This window comes from Callospermophilus lateralis, chromosome 13 (genome assembly GCF_048772815.1).
Source record: "Callospermophilus lateralis isolate mCalLat2 chromosome 13, mCalLat2.hap1, whole genome shotgun sequence".
Classification (NCBI taxonomy): domain Eukaryota; kingdom Metazoa; phylum Chordata; class Mammalia; order Rodentia; family Sciuridae; genus Callospermophilus; species Callospermophilus lateralis.
Genome location: NC_135317.1, coordinates 44,675,676 through 44,700,762, shown reverse-complemented (window position 1 = coordinate 44,700,762; position 25,087 = coordinate 44,675,676). Strand labels below are relative to the sequence as shown.

At 32.4% G+C, this 25,087-nt stretch overlaps 1 protein-coding gene across 1 annotated transcript in view; it reads right to left on the bottom strand.

Moving 5' to 3' along the window:
- Positions 1-25,087, bottom strand: part of Kif5b (kinesin family member 5B) — a 43,778-nt gene that overhangs the window by 6,471 nt on the left and 12,220 nt on the right. Inside the window, exons 3-24 of the mRNA XM_076873041.1 lie at positions 22,168-22,241; positions 21,173-21,277; positions 20,640-20,688; positions 20,035-20,090; positions 19,858-19,945; positions 19,555-19,679; positions 17,929-18,033; positions 17,526-17,671; positions 16,523-16,671; positions 14,680-14,873; positions 13,973-14,041; positions 12,452-12,658; positions 10,402-10,545; positions 5,237-5,425; positions 4,532-4,649; positions 4,021-4,082; positions 3,809-3,918; positions 2,982-3,083; positions 1,841-1,901; positions 1,641-1,712; positions 1,392-1,496; positions 282-498 (exon numbers count right to left, since the gene is read on the bottom strand). Of these exons, the coding sequence (XP_076729156.1) occupies positions 282-498; positions 1,392-1,496; positions 1,641-1,712; positions 1,841-1,901; positions 2,982-3,083; positions 3,809-3,918; positions 4,021-4,082; positions 4,532-4,649; positions 5,237-5,425; positions 10,402-10,545; positions 12,452-12,658; positions 13,973-14,041; positions 14,680-14,873; positions 16,523-16,671; positions 17,526-17,671; positions 17,929-18,033; positions 19,555-19,679; positions 19,858-19,945; positions 20,035-20,090; positions 20,640-20,688; positions 21,173-21,277; positions 22,168-22,241 (2,547 nt within the window). The remainder of the gene's footprint in view (positions 1-281; positions 499-1,391; positions 1,497-1,640; positions 1,713-1,840; positions 1,902-2,981; positions 3,084-3,808; positions 3,919-4,020; positions 4,083-4,531; positions 4,650-5,236; positions 5,426-10,401; positions 10,546-12,451; positions 12,659-13,972; positions 14,042-14,679; positions 14,874-16,522; positions 16,672-17,525; positions 17,672-17,928; positions 18,034-19,554; positions 19,680-19,857; positions 19,946-20,034; positions 20,091-20,639; positions 20,689-21,172; positions 21,278-22,167; positions 22,242-25,087) is intronic.

Below are 25,087 nucleotides of genomic sequence, written 5' to 3'. Positions count from 1 at the left end.
TCTTGTGATTTTCTTTTTGCTTTAATAATATTTATCTATACAGTTTCTCATATCCCTAACCATTCTTGCTTGCATATCTACTTATTTATCTACTTGTCCTAGTTATGTAGTTATTTCTCAATTTCTCTTTTCCTTCCTAAACGTGTCACCCTGTTGAGCTATACACAAAAGACAAATACTACCATGAGAAGACATAAAATTTCAGATCATGTTCAAGTACACAAAAGCATTTATACTTCAAAGTATTCATAGCTTAAAGGTTTTCAGTATGTTCTACTAACCAATCTGTGCAGAATGCCCTCTTCTGGCCATATTCTTTGACCTGACTGCTTCCTTTATGCGATCTACTTCTTGCTGATAACGTTTACGATCACGAGATGCATTTTCTTTGGCTTCTTTCAGTGCTGACTCCAAAGCTTTCACTCTCTCGGCTGTAGCTCTAAGTCGTTTCTCTAACTTAGGAAGTTCACAGCGAAGATCTGCATTATCCCGTACCAACTAAGGTACATAAACAAAATACAGATTCTAGCTTTAACAAAATAGTTTAAGAAAATAAGAGAATTTCAAAATTTCTCTTTAGCTACGAAGTAAAACTACATTTTCTGTAAGGTTTTTCCATTTAGCTAATTGAATCTAAGCAGCAACATGCAACATTATAAACATTCATACCTACTTACACATATTTCTCCCAAAGATATACTTTCATTTAATTTGGGGGAAGAATGGATTGTTTCTTTCTTCTACTAGGCAAAAACAATAAAGTACACATAGTGATCGTGCGTAGTGCTTTCTTCAGTGTTCATAAGGTGAAATGAATATCCTTTTAGGATATTAAAGCACAAGTAAGTATAAACTTAGTGTGTCCCTTAGTTAAGTACTGAAGATAAGTTTATCTTACTCTGGTGCTAGATAGCAATAAAGTTAAAAAAAATGGAGTGTGTTCAACTTTTTAATAGTAATTTAAAATCATTTATCAAGCCATAATTTTAAAAATCAGGAAAAAAACCCCACAGAATTATTTAAAAAAAAAAAAAAAAAAGACTGCCTCATTTTTAAGATAGCAGGAGAGTAAATGTAAAAAGACCAAAAATGGGGATGATGATTCTATTTTAACTACAAATACTCACCTACCAAAAATTACTATAATGAAATAAAGAAAACTGACAGATCTAAAATCCTGCAGGGGAAATAAGAATACATGTTTTCAATGGCCTTGGCTGATATTAGGGTTGTTAATATGGCAGTCTTTAGTGGTTTCTTTTTTATAATCACTTAATACAATGATGGAATAGCTCAGGGTATAAAAAATTTCTTACGACTCTGAAAGATTAAAATACTTTGTATTCTTGTATTTCAATCTTAAAATCTGTTACCACAAAATAAACTATTACCTGTTTGTGTACTTTAGTGAGTTGTTCAAGATTATTTTCAAGAAAGGAGATTTTTTGCTTTTGAGCAGCACTCCCTCCGGTGTCATCAGAATCGATCTCGGCACTCTGAGAAAAGAAGTTTGATCAATACTATGAAAAAATTTAAAATCCCCGCCAAAATCTAAGCCTATCTACACAAACATTTATATGACAATGTGAAATCATTTCACTGTTGAATAAAAAATAACCACCTCAGCATTATTATATTACCTTTTTAACTCTGGTAGCCAGGTCCTGAACAAACAGCTTGCGCAGATTATGTAAAGTCTGAAGTTCTTTTGCCTTGAATTAAGAATAACAATATTTTTGGAATTTAGTCTTTAAATTCAGGGAAAACACACACACACACACACACACACACACACACACACACCCCTCCCCAATTCTACTTATTTTTACATTTTTCTTACCACAGTCTCTTCCAAACCCTTAAGGTCTTGTCTTGCTTGTTCTCGTCTATCTTGCATAACACTACAAGTAGAAGAATGTATTTTTTCAAGTTTGATTCTATAAATTCTAGTTTATTTAATGCAAGAGCTCAATCAAAATATTTTGTGAAAGAACTGATCTTAAATCCAAATAAATGAAATATACTTTAAGTTTATCCATATTGTATTTTCCAAAGACATTTTTATGCTTTATAACCTTTTACCTGGGAGAAGCAATCATTGGGGACTGGATCCAGGGGCTTTACCATTGTGCTCCATCCCTAACCCTTCTTATTTTTTATTTTGACATAGGGATTCCCTATGTTGCTTGGGGACTCACTGAGTTGCTGAGGTGGGCTTCAAACTTGCAATCCTCCTATCTCAGCCTCCAGAGTTGCTGGGATTACAGGTATGTGTCACCATGCCCAGAACTTTATATTCTTTTAAATTGATAATTTTCACTTTGAAATATGCCACATATGTAGTATACTGCTACTTGACCAAAATGATACTGATTAACTGGTAATTAAAGAGATTATAAACTGTCCAAAATTAACATTTTAAATTGAAATTATTCTTAGCAAAATTATGGCTGTAATTCACCAGAATATTTATAAAATCTTCTCTGAACTGGTTGATGGTGTAACAATCTCAACACTAATTAATTGTAAATTGTCTTAGAAACTCAAGATACGTGAAAAATTATAGCCACAAGTTTTTTATCTACTCAGATTCTGGAAAACTGAGTATTAACTCAGTAAATGAGAAAAAGTCAACAGTGAAAACCTGTTTGAAAAGATACAGTTAAAATAATAATTTTCCTTTAATAAAATCAAATTTGACAAAATGTCAGTTTTTGTGGTAGATATTAAAATTTTCTATGTTACTGTCATGTTTTAGGTTTATTTTTATAATGGCTCCTGAAGTAATATGACAACAAAGAAATCCTAAGTAGGTTGATAACAGGACTCTAAATCTTGACTATACTGAAATATAACATTGCTTTCACTGAAGTACAAGGGCATATTGCAAGCTTTTACACATAAATCAACTCAGAAGACTGATATTATCTACATAACATCTACAGTTTTATTTCAAAATTTTAATGAAAACAATTACTCACGTAAGTTCATGTAATTTTCTGCTCTTTTCCTGATCTGTGGCTTTCAGCTTCTCATGTTCTACTCTTAGACGTTCCTGCTCTAACATCATTTTCTGGTTTTGGCTGACAAAAGAAAAGAAATATAAGCTCAATTTCAGTTTTCTGAATGCCATTGTCACAATTTTTTGAAGTCTAAAATTATATAATTACAATCTTCAAAAATCCAAGGCCTCCTCTGTTATCCCATGAGGGCAGAAAGGAAGGGGACATGCCTAGTTAGAGCCATATATTTTTCATATTTTGATTTAATGATTTTATTCAAGAAATCGCTATTCCTGCTTCCATTACGCATTAATATAACACCCACATGTCCCAAAGTTGTCATCATTTTGTTTTTCACTCTCCTACAGTTCCTACTTAAATGGTTGCAAACCTCTAATGTATAGAGTCTATGGATATGAATCTGGTTATGGAAGTAGGCAAAATATATTCTATATAAACTGAGATGACAATTTCTACTGAAACATTAGCATTTTAAAACCCACCATTCCCAGGTAAGACTTTTCTCAAATGACTCAGAAATTATCTATTTGTGATAATGAGTTTAACCTAGTTTTTTTTTTTTTTTTTTGTCTTCTTACTGAATATTTAGATAAAATGACCTAAATTTTCAAGAATTTGACCAGGAACTTAGAAGTTTTACTCATAAGTGTGAAAATTCCTTATTTTCCAAGTAAAAAATCTATAGGTTACTAAGATTATCAGTTGGAATTAATTATTCCATCCTGCTTAAACAGCCACCATTTATGAATTAATTTATTCTAAGAAAGAAACAGTATAATACTTACTCTTGAAGATCAGTTATAAGTTTTTCCTTTGCCTCAACTTCATCTCTCAAACTACTGATTTGTTTTTGATGAGTTTCTCTGTGACTCTGGATTTGTTGTTCAACAGCTTGCTAACATTTTCAGAAAAAAAAAGATATTAAAAATGAGACTAACAAAAACTATTAATAATGATGGATTAAAGCCATTAGAATCAAATGTAACATCAGACTTGCCTTAACTTCATTTGCAGTCTGAACCTTATTTAAGTGCTCTTTTTCCATCTCATGGACTTTTTCTGTTTGGGTAAGGAAGAAAAAAAAATGAAACAAACCTTCTAGTTTCTCACTAAGCCAAGGAAACAAATGGGTTGTGTTATATTTTTCTTAGCAGTCCTCCAAGCTCAATGATATGTTGACTAGTACCCTTAGTTATATCCATTGTGCTGATAATATGGAAGGGAAATGAAATAGTCTCTCAAATCCCTATATTAAAATTTAAACACATACATGCACAGTACATACTCTCTCTATATATAATTTTGTGGGACATTCCTAGATTGGCCATTTATATATTCTAACACAATTTAAAAAATATTTTAAAGTCATGTTAAAGTATTATGATTTGCTTATCATTCCAAGTTATCCATATTCCTACCATTTTCTTCATAAGTATACAACAATTACATTAAAGAAAGAAAGGATTAATATAGATATAACTCATAGATAATTAATTGAAAGATAATACCTTGTGCTCGGAGCTGGACTAATTCTTCACTGAGACAATCAACAGATTCTTCCAGCTGTCTTTTCTTTTGCTCCACATTTTGAAGGTATTCAGTCAATGACTTAATTTTGGCTTCATGCTTTTGAGAAAAAAATATATTGATATGAAGTGGAAAAACTATCTCAGGCACACATTTTGTTATGAATATTTTCAAGGAAATAAGTTTTACTAATATATGTAAATGTATGATAGATCTGAAGGTATTTCACCCCAGAATGTTCAGGTACCAGATTTAAAACATTAAATGGTTACCTGTATAGCTATGCCAGTTGTAAACTAAAGTAATGAAAGACTGCAATATAATATTCTTCTCACTACCTCCATCTAATGTCATCCACTTCCCTCTGTGAATAATTCCTGTCTTGATGAATGACTCCATTACTCAGCAGCCAAACTGGAAAACTGGTCCCCTGCAATCCTGCCCATTCTGAAATTCTTCTAGTCTTCAATGGTCACAACAGTCATATCTTTAAATATACTTATTGTATATACATATTGGCAAATATAAACCAGTTAAGTCATTCAAGTTATTATACTATAGTGAGATTAGGTAAACAACTTGACTAAATTAAGCTTTTGATTTAGTTACTGACAATTTGATTTAGTTACAGAAGCACAATTTATATCTTTGTTTAAAAAATAAATTTTGTTCTGTAACACACATACCTGAGAGATACGAAGCTGGCATGCTGCTAACTCCTTTTCATTTTCTTCCATTTTTTTGTTGCTCTCAGTTTGTGTGCTTTCTAATTGTTTGCAGCGTTTCACCATTGTTTTTACTTCTGACTTCATTTTGCTAATGTACAGTCTTGCAACAGTGAACTCTTCATCTATCATGCCAGTTCCCTCAGGTTGCTGTGAGATAAAAGTGAAATAAAAAGTTAAAGCCCAAAATATTCAAGTATGTGTTTTTCCTATTAGACTTGAAAGTCTGCAATTTTTTAAAATTACTCTTTTAATAAAGGACAAGAGCTTACTTTTTCTTTTCCTACTTTGAACCCTGAAATGATGTTAATCTATGCCTACAAAACATAAAAAAAGAATATAAACATAAACACACTGATGCATTATGCCTCTTCCAACTTCTGTGTTTCCTCTTCACAGGACCTCTTCTGTAAAATCATTAATGTGCAACTTAAGTTTAAAACTTAATAAGGGTGCTTAGGGAGGGAAGGAAGACTTTTAAGCTTAATAAGGAGGAACCATGGTAACTTTTACAGATTTTATTACAAAATTATTAGTGGAACTTGGAAAGGAAGAAAAAAATTATTTTTTCGTTTTTTGGGTTTTGTGGTTGTTGATGATATGAATGTCAAGAAAAACTCCTGGAACTAATAAGCCATTATAGTAAGATTACAGGATACAGGGTTGATGTATAAATAAACCGTTTTCCATATATCACCAATGAATAACTAGAATTTGAAATTAAAAAATACAATGTCATTTTCATTAGCATTAACGGAATAGAAAAAACAAGATAATATTGAAGTGTAAGTCTAACATAATATGTAGAAGATCTACATATAGAAACACCAAACACTGGTGAAAGAATGTATTCCCATCAAAATCACAGAAAGCTAGTTTGTGAATATTGACACACTAACTTTGAAATCTATGAGTCAAAGATCCTGAATAATGAACAGAATGCTAAAGAAGAACAAAGACTGACACTAAAGATTTACTATAAAGCTTCAATAATCAACATAGTACAGTAGTCTCCCTTTCCTAGGGAAATATATTTTAAGATGTTCCACACATGCCTGAAACCAGATATTACTTAACTTTGTATGTGTCAAGTTTTTTTCCTATAAATATATACCTATGACAAATTTTAATTTATACAGTGGGCACAGTAAGAGACTGACAACAACAGTAAAATAACAATTATATACTGTAAAAAGTTACTCAAAACTTATAGTTTAGTTATGAAAATTTTTACTTAATATTTTTAGATTATGGTTTACTGCAAGTAACTGAAACTTTGGAAAGCAAAACTATGAAGAGGAAGAGACAAAAGTATTGACAAAAGAAAAGATAATTGTGTCAATGGAATAGCAGAGAGATCACAGGAACAGACCCACACAAATATAGTAAATAAGATCTCTAACAAAAGATAGTCTTTTAAACAAATGGTGCCATAACCACACATCCACACACAAAATAATGAAACCTGATGCAAATATTATATCTTTAAGTTAAAAAAACTTAACTCTGAATGGATCACAGACCTGAATGTAAATACAAAACTAAAAAATTTTTAGACAATAACAAAAGAGAAAATATAGGTGACCTTGGGTTTGGGGGTAAATATTTAAATATAATACAAAAAAAATGCAATCAATGAAAGAAAAAAAAAAAGGTTAATTTGGAATTCATTAAAATTAAAAATTTCTGCTCTGTAAAAGACACTGTTAAGAGAAATAAGACAGACTTAAGAAGTATTGTAAAACACTATTTGATAAAAGACTCATAATCAAAATGTACAAAGAATTCTGAAAATTCAACAAGAACCCAAATAACCCAATTACAAATTAAAATAACAATGACCTAACCTTATACATTAAGAAAATAGCTAATATAAAAAAAAATAATAAAAATATTAAATGATGGTGAGGATCTGAAACAATAAGAACTCAATTAATTGCTGGGAGGAAGGCAAAATGCTATAGCTATTTTAGAAGACAGTTTGGGAGTTTCTTACAAAGTTAACAAACATATAATCCAGCAGTCACATTCAAAATCATACTGCTGGATATTTTTACCCAACTGAATTGAGAACCCTGTCCATAGAAAACCCTGCACATGAATGTTTATGGCAGCTTTACTCATAATTCAAAAAGTAGAAGCCACTGAGTAGGTGAATAGATAAGTTATTCATAAATTGTAATATTATTCAGTAATAAAAGAAATGAACTACTGATGAAAGAATCACAAATGAAAGGTAGTTTGAAAAGCTTTTTTTTGATTTCAACTATATAACATTTTGGAAATGAGAAACACAGATCGTAAAAACATAAGTGAACTCCAAGGTCTTAGGGGTAGGGATGAATAGCTTAAAAAAGGCATGAGGGTAGTGAAAGTATTCTATTTGATACTGTAATGATGGAGCTATCATATACAATTTTTTATTCATACAAATGTAAAACATAAAGACTGAAGTGTAATATGGAAAAAATGTAGAGGCTAACAGGAAAATATAAATGTGTAAATGATACAATTACTGAGGATTCTCATTTTTAAAAATTTTTATCCAAGTACCTATTTGCAAGACTGACTGACATCCAAAACACTATAATGGCATAGTGAATAAAGCAGTCAAGTAATCAGGGAACCTATACTCTATCTCTGGCTCTGCCACTAAACATAAATTACTTCTATTTATTTCTCTAACAATCATTTTTTCACTTAGATTATGATTACTTGAACACAAAATGGAAAGGATTTTTTTTCTTAACAGAAGTACTTTAATACACAAAGCAAATTTTCAACAACACCCTTCTAGTGTTTAATGAAAAGAAGTCAATCTTTTCCATTCCCAGAGGTTCCTACATATCTCTATATCTCATATAACTTCACGATAAACAGGATAAGGCAGAATGTTCAGACTGATGAGAGTGTAAAGTAAGTCACCCATAATTTAATACCTTTCCTTTGTTTCAAAGGTAAATCAATGAAGAAATGACCAGATATGTGAAAGGTCACAAGAATCCTTACCTTCATCAACAAAAATCGACTTTAAACAATAAACAAATGGAAAGAATGTGTGTTCCATATCAAAAACCTTTATCTTCATTTCTAACTCTTGTTAAACTTGTAGGCTCTCACTATAAAACCAAGTACAAGCTCATTCTCCATGTCATTATAATTAGATTTTTCTTTTTTTTTTTTGCTGGGGGTGGGGGGGTGGGGGGGTTGCCGCAGTCTGGCCAGGCACAATTCAGGAGCCACTTGTCAAAAGAAACTAACTTTATTTTTAGAACCACACAAGCCAAACAAAACCGCTCCTCAGGAAAAACCCTCAGCCCAACTGCCAGAGAGGGGGAGATGTTGAGAGCCACAGCCCGAAGGGGCCCCAGCAAACTTTCAGACTGCCAGCTGATGATTGGCTCACAGCGGCCCCAGCAACATCTAGCTGATTGGCTCCTATGCGGTGATGCTCATTGGGGGACTTTTTTGGCTCCGCCCACACGACCCAGCCAATAGGCCTCAAGAGCAGGAGGATTGTGGGAGGTGGAGAGGCTGGGGGTTGGGGGAGTGGCTCAATGAGCATCTCCAATGTGCATCACGGCAGAGGAGCCAATCAGCTAGATGTTGCTGGGGCCGCTGTGAGCCAATCATCAGCTGGCAGTCTGAAAGTTTGCTGGGGCCCCTTGGCTGTGGCTCTCAACAGGGGGTGGATACTGGAGTGTTACGGTTTGGATGTGGTGCTCCTCTAAAGCTCACATGTGAGACAATGCAAGGTCTGCAGGAGAAATGACGGGTCATAGTCTTAACCTAATCAGTGATTTAATCCCTGATGGTATTAACTGAGAGGGAACTGGAGGAAGGTGGGATGTTACTAGAGGAAGTGGTTCACTGGGGGTATGGCTATAAGGTATATATTTTGTATCTGGAAAGTGGAGTCTCTCTGTTTCCTGATCACCATGTGAGCTGTTCTCCTAGCCTACACTCTTCTGCCATAATGTCCTGCCTCACACTCAGCCTGGAGGAATGGAGCCTGTTGTCAATGGATTGAGACCTCTGAAACCATGAGCCCCTAAATAAACCTTTCCTCCTCTACAGTTACTCCGGTCTGGCATTTCAGTCACAGTAGCGAAAAAGCTAACTAAAACATGGGGACCGGACTCAGGGGCACTTAACCAGTACCACATCCCTAGTTCCCCCTTTTGATGTATTTTATTTAGAGACAGGGCCTTACTGAGTTGCTTAGTACATCACTAAATTTCTGAGGCTGGCTTTGAACTCATGATCCTCCTGCCTCAACCTCCCAAACCTCTAGAATTACAGGCATATAATTAGGTTTTAATCAAAAAAGTAAGGTCCAAGGAATAACTACAACAACATACAAATTTTTCATATTATGTGCATATTTTTGTACTTAAAAAAGATAGGAGCCAGATGCAGTAGCTCACATGGATAATTCCAGTAAGCTGAGAGACTGAAGCAGGAGAAGCCCAAGTTCAATGCCAGCCTGGGCAAATTAGCAAGACTCTTTCAAAAAATAAAAGGGGCTGGAGGTAAAGTATCATTGAATTCAATCCCCTGTACTGAAAACAAAACATCAACGACAAAAGATTATTTGAAGGGGGCAAAAAAAAGGGGGCATAAAGTATGGCAGATTTTTTAAAACTGATAACTTTAGGAGGGGGGGATAGGGATTGAAATCAAATTCTCTCCATGTATGATTTTGTCAAAATGAATCCAACTACTATGTATAATTAGAATACTCAAATTAAGAAAAAGATAACTCTAAAGTTCATTATTATTCTCTGTACTATTGTATATTTAAAATATTTCATACTAAAATTTTTTAAAAGAATGAAATACTCACCTTTTATTTAAAGCAGTATAGTTTCTTTCCTGAGCTAATCTGTTCCAAAGACTTTCACCTATGGCAATTTATTAAGATTGATTTCTAAGTGTGAAATCCTTTGATAAGTGCTACTTACTGAAGATTTTATTTGGATAACCTCATTCTCTTTTTTTTCCTCATATACCATCTACCACACATGGCTGTTTTAAGAATAAGTATGGGTTTGAAAAGTATGTAAAAATTAAGCAGTAAACAAAAGTATGAGTTACATATAGTTTATACTTGTTATTGTATTTACCTTTACATCATTATTTCCCACGGCAATTCCTATTTCTGCAAGGTCTTTCAGTAAAGATGCCATCATTTCAGCTGCTCGTTTCTTCTGGTGGTTGGTCATTTCCTTAAGTTTCTGAAGCTCAGCATCTATACTTGCTAAAGTTGCCTAATCAGACCAAAAATAAAAAGTATAAACTATTAAATGAATATAAAATTCAAATATTTATAGGTATTTCAAGTTTTTCACATTTCTTACTAAACCATGTATTTTCTGCTTCATGTTCCTGAATTATCTACTGAATACTGGGCCAGCTCCCATCTCAAGCTTACTATGTACTTTAGACTTATAAACTATGTCATAAAGCAACTGTATTATATTTCACTGAGATAAAGTACTACTCTTAAATTCACTAGATTTTTGAGACTGGATGTTTTCTGCCTAGAAATGAGACACATCAAAATTAACAAACTAACCTTATAGTCATACTAACAGTTTTCTATATGGTTAATGTGCTCTCCTCATCCACTCTCTATACACTTATCACTTAAAAGAATACACTTAAACCCAGGATTTTGTGCATGGTAGGCAAAAACTCTACCACTGCACTACATCCTTATTCCCCATATTACTACTTTTGATACATGATGCAATTCATTAGGTGTTAGTGATGAAGTAATTGTATTACTTGACTTTAATGACTATAAGTTAGCTATTTTACCAGATACAAAAATCACCAAATATTGAAAATTATAACCCATTTTGGCTCACTTTAAAGCTCTTATATCACAGATCAGATAATGCATTTTTAATGCGACCTAATGATTTTTAGTCAATATACTTTAGTAATGATGCCATCATCTCAGCTGTTTATTTCTTCTAATGGTTGGTTATTTCCTGAAGTTTCTGAGTATGAGTACAGTGTATGTTCCCCCACTTTCATCTACAATATGATACCAGTTTTCTTGAAAGTGTCATAACATAGTATGCTTCTACCATATATGTTTAAATTGCCTGACATTTTCTCTAACTATCAAATTATTATTAATACTGGTTAAACATATTTCTAACTAATTATCAATGTAATGCTGACTTTAGCTCGTCAATTGAGACATAATTACCACTGTCTGGAAGACTAAAACCAGTAGACAAGGACCAACTTACAGACTTCTAAGAAACTTCTGTTTTTCTACCAGATAACAATTAGGTTTCTTAGTATTAAATCAACTCAGGAAAAAATTGATAATGATGTCTTCAATCTCTGTGGTACTAAATATAACTTCAAGTCAATAATTACTTTGGAGATTAAGAAGGGAAAATGAATTCATCAGGAACAAGAAACCTTTTAAAAGTGCTATTTTGTAGAGTTCATAAACAGGGAAATTAAGTGGTGGATACTGATCCTGAGTACAACTCTAGGTGCTGATTTCTTAACAAAAAGCTGGCATTAACAACAACAAAACATAAGAAGACAGCTCATTAGTGGTGAAACTGAAACAATTAAAGCTACTTACTATTCCTGGCATCAGTATTAGAGGTTGGCAATTCTGTCCTATTGCAACAAGTAAACATCTCCATCTATTGGAGAACCATATGAAAGATTCTAATACATTGTGCTGGGAGGGCATAGGTAGTGAGTATATAATAGTGAACAAAAGGTAAATTATGAGCATCTATATATTCTTATGACTACTACAAAGAATTCACTTAAATAGCATTTTATTTTATATGCATGCCTGTATTTGCCATTTGAAAAATCATTTGATAGCTTAACTAAAAAAAATAGGTTTCTTTCCCCCCTTTATCATTTGGAATATTATTTAAGAACAACCAACATCTTCAAAAATAGAATTTAAGTTACATACTAATAGACCTTTAGGAATCCAAAGAATAATCCTCCTTCCCTATCTATACTTCTAAGGCTTCACAATCAGAGGGAATTAAAGTTGAGAGCCTTGAAAATTGATGCTTTCAATCACAGGCTAATATAGAAATAAGTTACTTAAGTAATTTTAAAATGAATATTGTACTTAAGTTTTAAGAAAGAAAATAATAAATAATAACTAAATCCTACCGATTTCTGATTCAATTCATCGCTTAGCAGTTCATATTCCTTAGTTTTGTCTTCAACTTCCTGAGACTTCTGATCATAATTGACAGCAAGTTCCTCTAAGGCCTGTAAAACTTCTTTTACTTCTTCCTTAGAGGCATCATTTTCTGCTTGAAGGCGATTCAGCTCTGCTTGCATATTGTCTTGATCCCTTCTGGTAGATGCTAAAAGCTATACAAAAAGTAAAATATCTATTTGTACTGAAATTATATAGGCTTAAAAAAAATCTATTTGCTTCATCATTGCTAAGCACAAGGGAAATTAAATGCGGGTGCTAGTAAGCATATCAACATTCATTAATTTAACAGATTTACTGAATGCCTACTATGTCTAGGCACTTTTCTAGACACTGTGGCAAACAGGAAAGCAAATATTAAAATAAAGACATTGGCTCTGAAGAATCCAGTTAAAGAGAAGACCATCACATAAATAAGTGCAATACAAGACAGAATCTATGAGCCATAAAAGAGGAAAGGGACAAATAAAGTGCTTGATAGTGTAGGAAAGGGGGATATTTCTGGAAGGAATTCATAAAAAGTTGGCTAAGAATAGGGAGATTTAAGTCACGTGCAAATTAGAATTGATAGCAGACAAAGGCATTCTAGACTTAAGAACAGTATACACAGACACAAGAAGTTATATACTTGGAAGAATTAGTTAAAAGTTTTAGACTTGTTTTGGGTGAAACAAGGAGTAGCATCTGTGCCATGCCTCAGAGAACTATGGCATCAGCTTATAAAAATTTAACTGGAAGGACAAGAAGAGACTAGTCAGGAAAATACTACAACCATGCAGGTAAGAAGCTTTTCAAGGGACATCTGGAAACTTGTATGAGTGGTTAAGAGTTGTTTACAATGCTGGGGATTGAACCGAGGACATTGTACTTCCCAGGAAAGCACTATACTACTGAGGTACATCCCCAGCTTTGTGAGATTGTGTCAATAATGGGAGTTAATTGCATTTAGGAATAGGGATGAGGGATGCTAAATGTCCTATATAATGCACAAGACAAAAAAAATTATCCATGTCAAATGCCACTTTGAGAAACAAAGCTACAGTTGAAATAAGCATAAAAATGAACTGACCACAACACATGACATTTTCAATTCCCCACAAAAAGAGTCATATTCAAATTAACACTTTAGACCTGTACCTTGTGTTTAAATAAATGAGTGAATATAAAAAAAAAAAAAATGTTCTTTATACATTTGTTTCCTCATGTACTTTTTATTGAGGGAGATTAAAAAGATAAACAACAATGTACTTCCAACACAAAGTGGAGGATAATTAAAACAATCCAATAGATGTTTGCTAAAGAATGAATATTTTTTAAAATATCTCTTCTCCCCTCCAGGTTAGAGGAAATTCAAACTTCAAAATACAATCTTTTATGTAATTCCTGTAATTCCTTCACCTTTTATATTAAAAGGATAAAGACCAACTGTAAAGCTTTTCTGGAAGCATTATGAAAGGTATTTAACTCACCTCTTCCTGATCTAACATTTGTGTCTTCAGTTTTTCTACCAGTTGGCTCTGTTGGTTAATTTCTTCATCCTAGAATTTTAAAAGCATCCAGTTAACAAAGTAGCTCACAACTTGGTTCTGTTTCCCAATATAAATTTAAAAATGAATTTCCCTCAAAATATTTCAAAACCATCTCTCTAAATTCAACATAGCTTACGTCTTAAGAAAATTTTTAAAGAATGTCTTTCAATCATTGGTATAAAAGTCATTCATTAAGTACTTTAATGTCTAAAAAAAAATAAGAGGTTTAAAGTTTTTATTGAAAATGGTCACGTACCCCACTTACACATGCCATCTGTTTAAAATACATTAAAAAAAAAAAAACTGTGTGTGTGTGTGGGTGCAGTGGAGGGGTGGGGTGACTGGGGACTGAACCCAGAGGGCTCTCTACCTCTGAGCTATACCCCTAGCTCTTTATTTTTATTTTGAGATGGTGTTTCATGCAACTGCTGAGGCAATCCTCCTGCCTCAGTATTCTGAGTCACTGGGATTACAGGAGTGCACTATCACACCTGGTTAACCAATTTTTTAAGGTTAAAAGAAATCAATGAATGTGTATAAATATCATAAAGACCCTTAATACTGAAATTTGCAAAAAAAATTAGAATAAAAATACCTATGTTAGTAATATTCTGCAACAAAAAAGATCTAAAATGAACAATGCCTACCTTGTCATCAAGTTGTTTATACAATTTAGCAATTTCTTCTTCACACTTTCTTCTTTCACCATCAGTAAAAGTTCCAGTAACTCCAATTGTGGCTGCTGGTTTATCATTGGTAATATTTATATCCTTATCCACTGCAAAAGCTTCCAAGTTAGCTTTCTCTTTGTCAAACTGTTCATCAACAGGCACTGTTTCCCCTAAAATGAGACAATAAAATGGTTAATCAAAATCCACCTACCTAAAACTAATTTCAATTTTATTCATTTTTACTTTCCTTCTTGACTGTATATTTTCAAATAACATGTCCTTAAGTTCACATATTCTTTTGCTTTGATCAATTCTGCTGTTGGTGTTCCTCATTGCTTTTTTTTTTTTTTTTTCCATTATTTGTTGTATTTTTTAGCTTTAAGATTTCTGGCTGATTTTTAAAAATTTATATCTGCTAAAATTTTTCATTTTGGTCACTTACTGTTTTCATTGGACTCTCTCTCTCTCTCTGTATTTTCCTGAGATTTCCACAGCTTACGACAGTTAATTCAAATTCTTTGTCCAGTAGCTAATATTTCCCTTTCCTCCCTTCTTACTTCCCTCCTTTTTTTTCCTCCCCCTCATGCCTTCCCTCTCTTTTGGTACTGGGGACAGAACCCAGGGGCATTCTATCACTGAACTTCAGTCCCAGCCTAAGTTGCCCAGGCTGGACTCAAACTTGCAAACCTCCTGCTTCAGACTCTCAAATTGCCAGGATTACAAACATGCACCACTATACTCAGCATACCTGCATTTCTTTAGAGTTAGTCACCAGCACTTATTTTATCCCTTTGGCGATGCCACCTTTCCCTGAATGTTCTTGACCCTTATGGCTGTGCTTTGAGGCACATTTGAAATAGCTACTTATTCCAGTCATTGCAGATTGGGCTCATCTGGGAAAGCCCTTTTACTGTCAGCCCACCCAGAAATTCTGGGTAAGCTGTATGGAGTAACTGTATAGTCTGGGGCCAGTAGGGTGGTTTAGTGTTAGGATAGGTTGTAAGATTGGGGCTGCAGTAGCTGCCATGTTGCTGAGGACTGTCCAGAGTCTGGGCTTTTCCACCTGACACTCAGATGATCTGAAGGCTCAGTCTGTAAGTTACTCCTTGGAGTTAGGGCAGTGGGAGCCTTCCTACTGCTGGGTTTTAGTGTCCTGGGGTCCACTGAAAAATTCTGTGCTCTCTTTCTCCTAAACACTATGATATTTGGGGCTGGGAAAGAGATGACATGGGTAAGATAATATTGTGCTTTCTATCTTCTTCATTAAATCTTTTCCTAGTTTTATGCTATAAACAGGTATTGTGATTTCACCTAGTTTCTTAACTCTCATGGTATTTTCTTGTTGGACAGTTATTCAAGTTTCACGGTTCTCCAGAGAATGACTGCTAGCATCCTATGTCACCATCTTGCTCTGTCCCTCTCTTACTCAGTTTTAACAGCTATTAGCAACTTTCTTTTCTGCCCAGTCCCTGAGATTCTAATATCTGGAATTATCTTTGATCCTCCTCTATTCTTTGAAATTCAGTCACCAAATCTTGTCATTGTATTGTCTCCACTCTTATTTAGGCACCCTGTTATGTTGTGACTTTCTGATTAGCACCCATGCCTATATAATTATTATGTCAGGTAAAACCAAAATTTAATATAAAAGATTTATTTTCCTTTTTATTTGAAGACTCCTAAGTATTTCAAAACTTAAAAATGAATATGCTTTGTAATTTTTATTTACATTTTATGTCAAAATCTCAAGTTTATAAAATAGGCCTAAATCTCTCTTCAAAAAAAAAAAATGTAAGCAGACAAATTCTGAAGTTATTACCATTACGCCATCGGTTGAGTTCATTTTCAAGCCACTGAATGGTGTTCCTCAGGGTCTTATTTTTTTCTTTTTCTTTTTCATACTTCTTTTTCCATTGTTCTGCAGTTAACTCTACATTGACACAAACTGTATTCTTAATTGTTTTGGCCCTAAAAAGTATAATTGGAGGGGAAAAGGATGTGACTGAAATTATTTCTCATATCTTTATGTAATATGTTTATATGGTTAAGTAACACTTCAGACTGTCCTGCTAAGATGGAGTTCTCTCAGTCCAAATACTAAAAGCTATTACATAGAGTGCTCATTCTATTCACAAAACAGCTAAATTTGAGCCAGACCCAAAAATCTATGAATAGTTTAAAAAATAAAAATCAATCACCCATTAAGTTAAAAAAAAACAAGTACATATATTTTCTCAAGTGATTTGCATAGTTAAATTAAAAAAGTAAATTATCACTAAAAGGTCAAAGATAAGGTCACTGCTATTGATTTTCCTAGACTAACATTCTTATAGATTATTTGAATCTGTCAGGCATGTAAATAAGCTTAATGAAGGATTATATTTGTTGGGCTTTATTATATGCTTCATATGCTCATTTGCATTAATGGTGAATATAAAGTTGCTCACATAAATTTGGCTAAAGTTAATGTTTGACTTTAAATGTCATGAAATTCAACTCAAACTTAAGCAGCCTAAATAAAATGTAGACCTAACTTGTACTGTCTCTCAATTAAAAAGTAGAGTCTAGCACATCAATAATATGCACTAATTTGAATATTAGCTATTTGACAGGAATAAATATAATAAACAAAGGCCTATCTCCATTTAGGCCTTAAATTTTTTAGAAAATTATTTATTTATTTATTTTTAGTTGATGGATCTTTACTTTTTTATATATATGCAATGCTGAGAATAGAACCCAATGCCTCGCACATTCAAGGCAAGTGCTCTACCGCTGAGCCACAACCCCAGCCCTACGCCTTAGATTTCTTAACAACAAACCTTTGACCAAATAGAAGTGTAGATTTTGTTTCAGACTCATTATATGATGATGGAGAGCAGCAAATAACAATAGTGGTTCTACAGTTGCCACCTAATGAATCTTGAAGAATTCTTGTCATTTTACTGTCTCGATATGGAACATACGTCTATATTCAAAAACAAAACACAGAAGATTGATGGGTTTCTATATAATAAGTACGTTATATACTACTCTAAATAATTAATCAGTTAGTTTAACTACTTGATATTAAGATGGGAACTAGGAAATGTACACTAATAATATAAATTATTAAAAGATGACTACATTATACATATTAATTTTCTCTTACTCCCAAGCATAAATCTATAGTTAAATAATTCCTCAAAATAAAATAACAAGAAAATTAAAAACATGTATACTCACACTACCCTCAGCCAAAGCAGAAATGACATTTCCAAGTGCAGAAAGTGATTTGTTAATGTTCTTAGCTTCATCCAGAACAGCACCTTCAGCTCCAGTTTTACTAACCTATACATAAGATCCAAAATAATAATAAAAAAATAAATAAAAGTTGAAGATGATTTTCTTTGAATTTCAAAAAAACTCATAAAGGTCATCACTAACCAGAAGAGAAAAAAAATGAAAGATTAATGATGCTATTTGTCAAACATTTAAGGTACTCCTATTTTTTGAGTTCTACTTTTCAAACAACTAGTTGTATAAGAATATGATTAAAGAGACATCAAATTTTATTTTTGGTTTGTGTTCCTGAAGATAACTAATTGACATGCAAATTTGTATTTGAATAATTTGCTAGTCTCTTTGCTACACTGAAAAAGAAATCTAAACTTTACTAAGCATAATATTGATGCTATAATTTAAAAAGCAGCTTAAACATACTATATAAGAAAACTTGCTTCTTTTAAAAAATGTAAAATGTCTAAATACTATGTTAAAGATAGGTTAGAACAGTAAGTTATCATGTTAGCTAAATAAATGGTTTCTTGCACAATGAGAGGTAGTCTTTGAAATATGTATATAAGATTTGAGTAGAAGGGAATATATACATTATTCTAATCCAAAGAAATGAAATTACCAGAACAATATAATAATAATGGTGACAGAGGTCCCTACTAAAACATGCAAACATTCAAATTTTAACATAAACTATAATTAGATTAAATAGGATTATAATAATGACAAACATGAAAAAGGAAAGAAAATAAATAAGCAGAGTGGACTTTTTGTATCCATACATTCAGTCATGGAAAAAACTCAGGAAAAAAAAATTCATTTGTACTGAACACATATAGAAGTTTTTTTTCCCCCCTTGTCATTATTCTCTAAACAAAATAAAATAACTATATAGCATTTACATTGTGTTAAGTATAGGTTATATGCAAACACTAAGCCATTTAATAAAGGGACTTGAGCAGCTGAGGATATGGGTATAGGGACTTGGGAGGTTTCTGAAAAAAAATCCCCCACAGACACTGAGGAATAACTGTAGGATGAAACCAGAAAGGACTAAGAGACTAGTTTTAATGGTCAATACAGATAAAATAAATAGCAAAATTAAGAAAGGGATACCTTATAAAATGCATAATGACATATGCTGAACAACTTTTTTTTTTTTTAAGAGCTTTATGGCTATACATAGTAGTTAGGTTCACCCAATAAACTCATACATGCATGAAAATCAATTTCAGTTTAGGACCCCCCTTTTACTCCTGTCATCACCCACCCCTTTCTCTACTCTGCTAGACTTCTTTTTGCTCATCAATTAATTTGTATTTTATTGGTTCTTTAAACAATCAAAATATAGATTTTAAGTCAAGGTAGTACTTACTGGTTGAACCAAATATGGCCAGACAAATAGGAAACAGATAATTTAACTTACATAATCATAAAGCATTGGCAGTTAAATTTTCAGATTACCAAATACAATATTATAGATTTTCAAATTATAACAATGAAACACTACATAAATTCCAATTTAAAATTTAGAAAAATGCTTAAATATCTAGAGTACATAAATTAAGACTTTACCTTTTCACTACCAGCTAAATCAACGAGATAAAGTTTTCCACTCAGCTTTTGCTCTGTTTGAGTGTTTTCTTGTTTTACATTAATAAGAAATATACTGTGACTCCTAGAACTATGTTCATTCATATCTGAAAAAAAAAACAACAATAATAAACATGCCTTTCCTTCACTAATCAATTTTCCTAAAGCATTAGTTTATATAAGAAAAGCCTTGCAATTAATCAACTAGAAATAAATCCATTCTCATATCCTTAAGGATATAAGATTGACTTATTTCCTAACAAGTATTAATAAATTTTCACTTACTTGTAACTGCTACATGTCTGTTGGATTTTCCTTCATCTATGGTATCCATAACTTCATCTGGACTACATACAAAACGCTCTGTGCAGCCCTGTGAAATAATTTTTAAAAGTAGGTCAATATTCTTCAAAAAATTTGTTATGAGGCTATTCTAAACATTTTCTAATATTTAATAAGTACCTTTACATAGGGAACTCGGTTTTTGTCTTCATGAACTGAAAGGTTGGTCTTTGAAACTGAAAATTAAAAATAAATAATATCATTAATATTACTCTAAACATTAGCTATGAAATAACTCTTACAATTAACAGGCTTCCTTGAACAGCCTAAAAATGTAGGTAAACTTTTAAAAATATGAAAATACTGCTCCTAAAGCAGTATTTTATATTCAATAGGAAATTCAATAGAAACCAATGCAGCAATATACAATTTTAGGTCCATTCAAACCTCATTACTCACATTTTATAAATAAGAACATTAAGTTTCAGTGATTCAATAGTTTATATACGGACAATGTTATCTGACAGCTCATTAGAACTCGGGTTCTGTAACTCCCAGTTCTAAGTATTATTTAAAAAGTACTCACTAGTATATTCTTTAAATTATTATTTAAATTATTCTATATGTCAAAAGATATTCCCTAGAACCTCAAAAACAAAACTTTAAAAGCCCATTTCCTATCATATAAGTCAATTTCATACATAACTTATTAAGAAATGGTCTCATTCTACTAAAAGTAACAGGTAACTACTTAAAAATGAACAAAAAGCAAGATTTTAACTTACCATCTAGTAGGTCCCTTATCTTATCCAAATATATTTCAAAATATGAAACCTAAAGGGCAAAGAAAAAAGATCAAGCAATTAAAATTAGAAATTAGCTTATTCACTTACCCATTAAATATTTAACGAGGTCTGACTGGCAGTTATAGTCTACACTAGGGGGACAGAGTTATAAATTAGTGACACTTCACATTCTAATGGAAAGACATAGATTAATTAAGTTGCTTAAATATCTAAAATTAAAAGCAATTTCTATTATATATCTTCATCTAAAATAAATCAGACTAGGTAGAACAGAAAAGAAGCTTTTTTACTTTAAAAAAGCTTGTTTACTTTACTTTACATAAAAGGGGCTAGAGAAAAAAAGAAGTGGCTAAGGACATAGAGACTTAGTTGACTTATTTAAAGTAATCTAGTGGCATATGAGGTTACTACCTTTCAACTATATATGGCTGAAAAAATAATTTTACTATTTTTTTTTTTGAAAAAAATTATTCTGGTATAGACCCAAACATAATTTTCCCACAAGGATTTACCTTAATATGAAATTCCAAATTCTCATCCATGGAGTAAATATAATTAAAAATATCTTGTACTATTCTTGGAATAATACCCATACCTTCTGGATCATGAAGTTTACCCTATATGGAAAACAAAATTAGACTTCTTAAATTAATATAAATTAAAAATGAAAACTTTCAATCTATAATTTACATTTAATAGGATAAAAATTTGTAATAGTTATTTTTTATGTATAGCTCTACAAATACCCCTAACCCTATTCAACAATTATACATAATATCATACATCAACCTCATAGTTTATCAACTGATCCTAGCTCTTTATCACTACATCTAGATGACCAATGCTTGTAAAATGCACACATATGAAAAGGTTTTAGTTTCTTTCCATGTAAGTCTGCATTGTTCCTTCCACTTCAAATCAAATTCATGCAAATGTTAGGAATGTCTTTATTCTCTATTACTTTATGAGAATGAGTATTAGAAATTACAAATAAGCAGTCAACTACTTTGCTTACTACCCTCAGATAAATGATAAAAGCAGATGACCTGAACCAGTTGTAGAGAATCACAGGCTGTTTTATAGAAACAAAGCTAGAACGCACCACATCTATTATTAACAGCAGCACTGATAATTGTGACAACTTTCTTATCTGAGAAATGTCGCAGGTATTTTGGAGGGAGGGGTCAAGGAATGGAGGAAAAATTAATGTCTCTAAATAGAATAAACAATACCTAGGAATCCAAATTTTCCCATGTAATATACTCTAAAATGTTATCATGTACGCTAATCGATAAGATAAAGGTACATAATTCTTCAAGCATACGTTATCCCTTATTATTCAAATTCAGGAACTAATTTGATTCCAACAATGATGTTCCCTGTATATTATGTATAAGAGAAAAAGCAACAAAGAATAAAAATTTAAGCATAGTAAAATAATCTCACAAATAATGAATGACTTGTTTGAACTGCAAACCATATTCAAGTACAGATTATAAAGTATTACCTCCATTGTGTGTGTCTTCCCAGAGGATGTTTGTCCATATGCAAATATTGTTCCATTATATCCTTCAAGTACATCTATGAGAAAATGAGAGATTTTATGTCAGGGAATGTGTTCCTTCAGTAAGATTCATAATAAATTACTTAAGAATGTTATAAGTCACACCTAACCTTAGTGACATAAAACCATTCTAAACAAAATCACCAACACAACTGTGTTCTTAACCCACGTATATTCAACTCTGCAATAATAAAATATTTGTAGGAAGAATGATAAGATTCAGATTTTCTTTACATTAATGTCAAAAGTTTAGTACAGAAAGGATTTATAAAGACATTAAAAGAAAATAAATAATATATTTCGTAATAATTTTTCTTAGTGATGATCCATCTAAGCCATTAGATGGATCCCTCAGACCTAAATTACTTTCTGTGATCAATTAAGAAACAAAATTTAAATTAGATTACTTGTAACCAACCATCTCAAATCAATGTATCTCAAATGTCATTACATTTGTATTCCAAAGTATTGTAACCTAAAAGAAAAAAATCCTCTACCAATTTATATACAGACATGAAATAGTTTTTAGAAACAGGATTAATTGTAATTAACTGGTGGTTAAATTTCACAAACCCATACTTTTCTCCGTATTCCGCCCATAAAACATAACACACTCAGCCCTATCTCAAAAACAATTATCAGAATTCTTATGAAATTACAAAAAAAAAATCTTTTTTAATCCCAAGATCTACCATTAACATATTAAATATCTTCCACTATGAGGCTGAAGGAGATTAAGAAAAAAAAGGTTACAAACAAGGCAACCTTTAGATTTTCAGTTTCAGTGATTTTGTTTTTTTGGTTTTGATGACAAGAAAGGTACTATATAATTGTCATATTCTCAAGGAAGGCAAAATAAAAAGGCTCTGTTGCAAATAGCAGATGGTGACAGGAGAAACTAAAAGCAGTAAGCAAGTGGATCCTTGTTTTTATTATTTCTAAAAGGAAAAGGAAACAAACTCCCAACATCAGGCACATATAACTAGACAATAGATTTACTACAGAAGCTAATGAGAAAAAGAAGGCATCAGTACTGTTTCCCAGAAGATTTAAAAATTTTAAGAGATTTCAAACATTTGAAACTTTCCTTCAAAATTGGTTTTATTTTTAAGACGGGGCACAAAGTCATCCCACAAAGCACATTTATGACAGATGGGATTGCAACACCTTTGCCAGTAATTTTCTACAGAAAAAATTATTTAGGAAATAAACCTTTTAGACCCATTTCAATTCACCTCCTTTATATAAAACTATTCTCAATAAGTCTATGCCACACTCCCTGCTTGAGATGTTTTAATCAATTACATAAAACCTAAGCATAAAATTTTGTTAGGACTTTAAAAGGTACTTTCATGAGATGATCTTGCTATTACCATGATAGGAATTAAGTAAATATTTGTAGGTGAATATCCATTATGATAGTATATTTATGCTATATGAAACTATGTACCATATGAGAAGTCCAGGGATAACAAATGAGATTTTAAGCATATCTTTAAAAGTTTTATGATTATAGAGATTGACACTGAAATATTTGTTTAGTATCCACTATGATCTAGACTTTGCACAGGGAATAGGAGATATGATGATTGATTATGTTGAGAGCCACAGCCCAAGGGGCCCCAGCAAACTTTCAGACTGCCAGCTGATGATTGGCTCACAGCGGCCCCAACAACATCTAGCTGATTGGCTCCTCTGCGGTGAAGCCATTGGGGCTGTTTCCCTGTCCTTTCAGGCTACGGAGCTGCTCATTGGGGGGACTTTTTGGCTCCACCCATGCGACCCAGCCAATTGGCCTCAAGAGGTAGAGGATTGTGGGAGGTGTGGAGGCTGGTGGTTGGGGAGTGTGGTTTGTGGGAAGCCGGTGGTGGCAGTTGAGCTCTGAGGGTTTTTTCCTGAGGAGCTGTTTTGTTTGGCTTGTGTGGTTCTAAAAATAAAGTTAGTTTCTTTTGACAAGTGGCTCCTGAATTGTGCCCAGCCAGACTGCGGCAGATTAGGTGATTTTTAGACATGTTATGTATTACTAAATGAGTATTTTAATCAATTAGAAGCATATAGTAGTCTTTTGTTATCCAAGAAGGGTGATTACAGGGCCTTCTACAGGTAACCAAAATGCTCACTCTTTTGTCTTCCATAAAATGGGATAGTATTTGCATTTAACCTATGTACATCCTCTCATATACTTTAAATCATCTCTAGATTACTCATAATACCTAATCCAATGGAAATGCTATATAAATAGATATTATATTTTATTGTTCACAAAATATATAAATCTGTATATGTTTAGCACAGACATAATTTTTCAAATATTTTTTATCTGAGGTTGGTGGATGCAGAACCTAAGGATACTGAGGGTCGACTACAATATATTTTCTTTTATCTTCAAATCTCAACCTGTTTTCTACAACAATTTTACCCCAAGCATTTAATTATGTGTAAAAATTTGAATTTTACAGTGAACAATTCTATTATCAAATACTCTGCTACCAACATTTTATATTTTTACTGCTTCCATTAATCATATATTTATCCACTCCTCTAATAATTTAAAAGTAAACTGCAGACATCAGTATACTTCAGTATATTTTCACTTAGATACTTCACCATGCATATGTACCTCTAACTAGAATTCAGTATTTTATATTTTTCCTTAGGTGTGTGTATTTTAAAATATACAAATAATACTCAACTATTTGAAATTCTAGGGAACACAAAACTATAATCAGATAAAATTAGGTACTTTTAAATTTCATATGGTTCAACTTCAAAGTTATAGTATAAACGTTTGCTATTTCTGTACATGTAATGGTTTGGTCCAGGGGTCATCACTCTGGCTGGAAGGCACCATTCTCTTCTCTTT